We start from the raw sequence: 7,645 nt of genomic DNA, 5'->3' as shown, positions 1-7,645 counted from the left end.
TGTGCAAAATATTGTAATATAAAAGTTGATTTTTTTCCCATCAGCTAAAAATATTTTAAGTTTTAAAATTATTGTCTTTTTTGATAGTCAAAATTATTTGGATACTTGAAATTAATGCATTTTTATCTTATTTTTTTAAATGAATTTTACATTGTTAAATATTGTCAGCTTTTGTGTTAAAAAAAAACTTTAAAAAGGGGAAAGTAGTTCAGTTTAAAAAAGTGTTAAAAGTGTCAGTGTTTTGTTCTGATTGTTATATTGCATTTTGAATGTATATCTTTGCATTAAATTAATATGTAAAAATAGCAAATAATATTTTATTTTTTTAAATTGCTCTATCTCTTATGAGTGGGCATTGGGGTATCCATGTGTGTGCGTGTCTATGTGCATGTGTGTGTGTGTGTATGTGTGTATACACACACGTATATTAAAATGTAAACAGACACTCTAAAATCCTTCTGTTGGCATTCTTTCAGATCACATAAAATTATAACATCATGTTAACGCTACCATTTGACGAATCTGTTGTAATGCAAGAATCGCCGATCTGCAGAAACTTTTCCAGAGAAAGTGAGGACCCAAAGCAAATAAAAAAGCCAGAAATCTTTGCAAAACAGATTATGCTCCAAGGGACAAGTATTAAAAGATCTCCAGCAGAAGACACAGAAAAAGAGGAAGTAGAAGATGACCGAGAGGAAGAGGATGAAAATGGTTTGCCCAGGAGGAGAACTCTTCGGAAAAAAAAGATGACCAAGATGAGAATGGATAGGGTCAAATTCAGGCGTCAGGAAGCGAATGCCAGGGAAAGAAATAGAATGCACGGCCTGAACGATGCACTGGATAATTTAAGGAAAGTGGTCCCTTGTTATTCCAAAACCCAAAAGCTGTCTAAAATTGAAACTTTGAGGCTGGCAAAAAATTACATATGGGCTCTTTCAGAAATCTTGCGAATTGGCAAGAGGCCTGATCTGCTGTCATTTGTGCAAAACTTGTGCAAAGGTCTCTCCCAGCCAACAACAAACTTGGTGGCAGGATGTCTACAGCTGAATGCCAGAAGTTTCTTAATGGGTCAGACAGGAGAAACGGCCCATCATCCCAGATCTCCCTACTCTACTTTCTATCCGCCCTATCACAGCCCAGAGCTGAACACTCCCCCGGGTCATGGAACGCTTGACAGTTCCAAGTCCATGAAACCCTACAATTATTGCAGCACGTATGAATCCTTCTACGAAAGCACGTCTCCTGAGTGTTCCAGCCCACAGTTTGAAGGCCCCTTAAGTCCTCCCCCAATTAACTATAATGGGATATTTTCCCTCAAGCAAGAAGAAGGTTTGGACTATAGCAAAAACTACAATTATGGCATGCATTATTGTGCAGTGCCACCCAGGGGTCCCCTTGGGCAGAGTTCTGTATTCAGGTTGCCTACAGAGAGTCACTTCCCTTACGACCTACATCTGCGCAGCCAGTCACTCACCATGCAAGATGAATTAAATGCAGTTTTTCATAATTAATGAGGAAAGTGAAAAATAAACAGTGGTCATTCACCTCTCTGTCTAATTAAGATAAAGCAGATGCTTGTGCCCTGGTTAATTGATGCAACTCTATTAAAAATGTGTTTGCTAGGTTCAGAAGTGTGTCAACTGTTGTGGGCCTTTTTTATTTCTATGTAATACCAATAATAATAAATAAGAATAATTTTATTGATTTATATCTAATCCAATTTGGATCCTGGTAAGCACTGTGAAATTCTGTTTTCACTTTTTTTTTTTTTTTAAGAATTATTTGCTTTCCCTTCCTCCACTGTTTGCTTGATTTTGTCAAGCAGGGCGTTGAAATAAAATGGTTGAGCTGATCAAACACACACCGTTGAAAGTCTGCAACTGTATTTTAATTGTACAGCCACTATACGAATGCATGCTGCTCAGATCCAATGAGTTTAAAATGATGTATTTATAATAATTAGAAATGATATATTATGTAATGAGGAAGAAGTCAATTTTTATCTTGAATTTTTGCGGTTTTTGTTTAAGGAAAAACTGTCGCAGGCATCATGAGATGCAGTAGAGATGGTGCAGCAATATTTTAAGCTATGCAAAAAAAAAAATCTAAAGAAAGTGCATCAAAATAAAATAAGTGGTAGTCACTTACTGTTCTTCAGCTTAAAATCTGGAAGAATTGCTGGCAGGGGCTACTTATAATTCTTGAATTTTTTTGTTAGTTTTGCATCCATCATTTTAATATAGCATCTGCACTTCTTTTGTATTATTCTGCCTTCACATGTAGAGTTTGTACAACTGTGTTTTTCTTGACTTTATTTAAATGCAATTAAAACCTAAATGTTTTTGATCATGACATCAGTTATGACATACTGATATCAGATGGTCATATCTGTGGACTATGGCTGCCTTCTTCTTTCTGTGGGATGGTTGTATTCACAGGCTAAAAAAAGATGTTGATGTCTACTAATACAAACCAACCGTTAAGTCTGTTCCTATGAAATAAATGAATCAAGTCAGAGCATTTAAATCAGAGTGCCAAGGCTTGGCAGTAAAAGTCAACTCTATAAAGCCGACTGATGGCTGGAAGTCATTGTGGACGTAATTCTTCCAGGACTGCTCTTGTAATCCTTGCTGCAAACTTGATTTGCACTAAGTATGGTAAATTATGCATAGAGATTCAGGGCATGATTAGGATTACAGCAGATTACCGTTTTAGAATTACAATAAAACAAGAGTTAATAAAGTCCTAATTCCTCATTGTGAAGTTCAAATATTTCACAAATAATCAAGATACTTGGATCGATCAAGATACATTTTTTTCCTCTTAAAAAGATGGCAGCTGAGGCAGTAGGCAAATATGGCATTGTATAGGCATGTTGTCCTGCTAAGAAAGCCCTTTCTATGGTGGGTATATCCTCTGAGGAACGAGAAAGTGGGAGGAAGATCTTATAGCTTGGACAGGCTGATATGAGAAAAGGTGCTCCCTCACCTTTTCCAAACTATTGCGGGCTTTAGCTTCATTCAGTGAAGTAGGGGCAAGAGTGGGGGGAAATCTAAGCACTTTCCACACCTAGCTTTTGGATATTAGGTAAAAAAAAAATGTAAGCATTCATAAAAAGCAGCATGAGGTTATGCTGTTGTACATGTCCCAGCAAAAGTGTTTGGATCTGAAATCTAACGTTTGGTGGCACACCCTGGTCCCATCATCAAAACCTGCTTACTTTTAAGAACATTCTATCAATTTCCAAAGGGGATTTCACTTTCAGATAAGCGTGCTCCAGGTTAGTGGCTTTTATTTACTTTGACAGTGTATTATTTCGCCTCAAAACAGTCAAAATTCTTATGCCACAGAAGTGTTTACATAAACACAAGCTCACAGCTTTTGGTATTTCACTGGGGTTATTTGGGAAGATGAGCTGAGTGTTATCATTTGCACTCCTTGAATGTGTTTTCTGAAAAAGAATACTTAATGCTGCATTTCCATATAAGAGACTCATTTTCAGTAACCTTGTGTAGGGTAGGGAAATTCAGAATTTTCTCCGAGAATACAACCCAGGAAAAACCCTATACATTTCTGTTTGGTGCTTTTTTGAGTCAGCACAAATTAGGGGAAGAAGTTACCTGGCATCCTGAAGGTTAAATACATGATTGGTTTCTGGCATCTTGTATGGTGGCTTAGTAGTTACTAGTGTATACTTGAATTAGGGTCTTCTCCTTTAAGGAACAGTCCTCTCTGTCATCAGCTAAATGTACCTCTAAAATTTGGTTCCATCATACATGAAGACTGTGTACTTTCTCAACACGTGGCTGCCTAGCATTTAATGTCTGAGCATTTCTACAGTATATTCATATGGAAATCAATAGGATTTGTTAGTCATGACCTTTTGCCCAACTGATTTCAATGAGTCAGTTCTGAACTTGATTACATCTGGACGGAATCCATTAAAAAGTATTATTTTTGAGGTGTTGAAAGCATCTATCAGTAATGTAAGGGTAATCACTCCTTGATGTGCTCAACATATGGTGAAAATGAGTGCTAACAGGGACTTTAATGTGCAGAGTATAGTACTGAAAAAGTGTTAACAACTACATCTTTTAAACTGAAGAAATCTTGCATGGAACTTGGCTCAGAGGATCAGGGATAATGTATATGTGAAATGGTCAATAAGAAGCATCACTTGAGAAAAATAGCACCAGATGGTAAGAACCAGAAGAGACTTTTGTTTTATTTGTGAACCACTGGTAACATTATGAACAGTGTTAATTTCAATGCACATGTGTGTTATATATCAAAGATTCAGGGGTGCCAATTGAGTAAACATATAGAAAAATTCACATAGAACAAATGTCTCAGCCGCCACTAATTACTACTGCTCCTCAGAGCAAATAATACATTGTAGTCTTGTTTGGGCATTCAACTGAACACATGTAAGACTTCATACTAGGTTGTGGACAAAACTGCATCTGCGGTCCTGCTCTTCCTAGCCTTTACACATTCAGCCGGAGGATGGAAAAGGAGGCCTACTTTCCTTTACCTGGATCGTGCCTCTCAGCAAAATCCAAAACTCTACTAAAGAAGGGTCCCAGAACATGCAGAGAGGCGTACCATATTCAAACTAAGGCAAATATGCATCTCCTTCCAGGCTCCAGTTGGATATGTGGAGGTTGAGGAAAGGTGACCTTCCCAGTCTGAACTCTCTATACATTCATCTAATCTCTGTAAGTTCATGACTAATTACAGGCAGTTTCATATGACTGGCCTAGAAGTATGCTGAGTTTCTACTGATACATCTGTACATGCATTCACACATTCACCAGGCATAAGAGCAGGCTGGCCTGGATCTTGTGCAGAACCAACGAGAAGTCACTATAACAAATCACTACTGATAGATGACTCTTTCATGGATTTGTCTTGTCTCATTTCAAATTTATATTTGTGACCATCTCCAGGGACATAGCTTTGAAAAAGAGAAAAACAGTCAAACAGAGGGCTCTATTAACCCATAATTTTTTGAGCCATTGGAGTTGTTCTAGTGTAGTGTATATATTCTTTTTCCAGTCTCTCCATTTTCAGCTTTCTGGGCAAAGTTATAACCATTGTAATAATGCTTATTTTCAGTATGGCTTTAGTTGCCACTCAACTAAAGTTGTCAGGACCAAAAAGAAAAAAAAAAATCAGTGAATCACTGCTCTCAGGGGCAAACTAAATATGACATTATTCACTTTAGTAAACGTTGTGTGTGCAATGTAAATTAAATATCTGGCCTGAGAGGGGACAGTATGGCTTGTTATTGTGGCATGGTAGAGGATCTAAGCTATAATTTGGGATGGCATATAGCCCACCTGCAATGAGATGGAAGGTCTAACTGGAAGCAAGAACAAATTTCCTCCAACTGTAAATAATTGTTCTAGCCCCTCCCCCCAACATATCGGGGATACGTTAAGTTCGAAGACTTAAAAATGATTTTCCTCCACGCCACAATTCTGATCTCCTTCACACTGTCCCCAAAGCATATTTTAAAGTAGTTAGGTATTTATTTCAACTGATTTACCAGTTTATATTTCAGTGAGTTTCAAAGGTTGCTTTTTTTTAACAACTGTTAAAAAGAAACAATAACAAAAAGAAAAACCCTCTTTCTCAGTCTCTTTTCCCCTTCCAGGCTACAGGACGTCCTGGCAATGGAGCGGTATGGCCAATCATACAACATTGCTACTGGGGTCTTGTAACTGTGACCTGCCCTTGTGTTAGGACCATCTTATCTTTGAACAAGAAAGGCTGCTTCAGAACAGCAAGATTCCAACGCCATGTGATTCAAGGGGTGACCCACCAGTGGGGTCTTAATGATGGAAACTCTTGCCTCTCCCAGTCTCCCAGCGCTGGGCTCCTGTTGTAGCAACATGTTGGCACGATTAAGAAAAGATGCTTAAAAGTGTGGCGTTACAAGTAACAGAAATTTGGAAGGCAACAATGGATTACTGTTAGAAAATGTTTGAGAGTTTTCTGTACATTTGTTCGTCTTTTTTGTTTTTGTTTTAACAATCAACACCTCCATCACATAGCTTTCTCTCGGAGATTTGTTGCAAAGCAACGGACAAACATTTGCAAGTGCATATATTTAAATGAAACATAAGAGAAAAGGAATGCTAGCAAGCTACAGTATTTATTTGTGAATAGGGGGAACAAATGTTTTAGGGACAGAACAAATTATTGGCCAGCTTGAAATAATAGAAAAGGAACACAGATTGGCCTACAGTTATCTAACCTTAGCTATTACCCAGAAACAACAAGCACTGACTGGCTGATGGGTATTCTGTGATCTCTAGATTTGCAAATATATAGACATGAATGGGCTCACATAGACTTGTTCGAATTAATCTGCAAATAGTCAAAACAGGTTTGATCTGTTCCAGGCATATTTTAAACTTTGTTGAGAAGGTTTAGGAGATGAAAAAGGCTGGCCATTTGAAAGCTGTCTGCTAAAATGAAAAAAACTTGGGGAAAACCCAAATCAGCTCACGTCTGCCCCACGAAGCTATTATGCAAGCCTAACTGGCAGATCGTGGAGCACTAGCTTTTAAAAAAAAACCCTACAGTTTAAATTTATGATGGTGAACTCAAATTACCTCTGTTCTAGAAAAGAACAGAATCTAACAATGTGACAAAGCAACTGTAAAATAATGTTTTGGGCAACAGGAAAATTAAAAAGGAAAACTAAAGGTTCCTACAAGGGCAACATCGAAACCTGCAGATAAAACCTGCTGAGGTTAGATTATATTTTTATAGCAGGGCATAAGTTCCCTATGCAAAAAATCCCAGATGGTGGCTTCAGGCATGTCCCCCAGCTACAAAATGTACTCCGAAAAATTCACTCATACCAACCCCTGATCATTTGCAAATGGTACTGATGATTCTTTGCATGTATTCGCTTCATCTTGCTTCCTGAAGCTGACAGCCTGTTCAGAGCCAGGGACTTTAATGGGAGTGGGGAGGGCACGTAATTCTTGGAAGAACTAATCAGGCAGAATTCTTTCTCCAACAGGGAGGTTGTACGATGCTTCCCTGTGAAAATAATCCTCAAATAAGGGCTATCATAGACAGTGGATTGGATGACCCAGGACAATTAAAAGATATGCTGCTTGTTATGCAAAAGTATTCTGGTGACAACTGACTCCTGTTCCTTAATCTGGCCCAATTTGTTACACACTAAATACAGTATTCCAAGAAGTCATCTATGAAGTCAGCAACACACTTATGTAATTAGCAACCTACATTTTAAATTATTTGTAATGTTCCTGAAAACATTACGGTATTGAAACACAGATGATTACTCTACAATTAATTAGTTAAATGGCAATGTTATCAACACAGGGCAAATAGTTACTATTTTTGGCATAGGAAACTAATTAGGACAGAAATACTCTCCCCAGACTTTTTCCAAATAGCCTTTTCTTTGCTGAATAAGATACAAGAGTGGCTGTTCTGATAGCTACTAGGCAGCCAAGAAACTGGTTACTACCGATTTACCCTTTTATTTGACTTACTGAAGTGGACAATGTCTATAAAATATTGCTTATGATTATGATTTCTGGACAAGTTGAACATCAGGAATTAATTATGGGGATATGTGACTAATGAGTATGCCCAG

At 37.8% G+C, this 7,645-nt stretch overlaps 1 protein-coding gene across 1 annotated transcript; it reads left to right on the top strand.

Moving 5' to 3' along the window:
- Positions 1 to 497: 497 nt before the first annotated feature.
- On the top strand, positions 498 to 1,511 carry NEUROD6 (neuronal differentiation 6). Its single transcript, XM_007437934.1, has one exon. It carries the CDS (start codon positions 498 to 500, stop codon positions 1,509 to 1,511), a length of 1,014 nt encoding a protein of 337 aa, XP_007437996.1.
- Positions 1,512 to 7,645: the final 6,134 nt, after the last annotated feature.

The sequence above is a fragment of the Python bivittatus genome, unplaced genomic scaffold (genome assembly GCF_059951505.1).
Source record: "Python bivittatus isolate LINGU-HERP-01145 unplaced genomic scaffold, Pbiv_v1 ctg000610_np1212, whole genome shotgun sequence".
Taxonomy (NCBI): Eukaryota; Metazoa; Chordata; class Lepidosauria; order Squamata; family Pythonidae; genus Python; species Python bivittatus.
Note: the sequence above shows the minus strand (reverse complement) of the source record. Positions and strands in the feature narration are given on the sequence as shown.

Coding starts and splice junctions, on each gene's coding strand:
- NEUROD6 (XM_007437934.1), top strand. CDS start 498: ATGTTAACGCTACCATTTGACGAATCTGTTGTAATGCAAGAATCGCCG.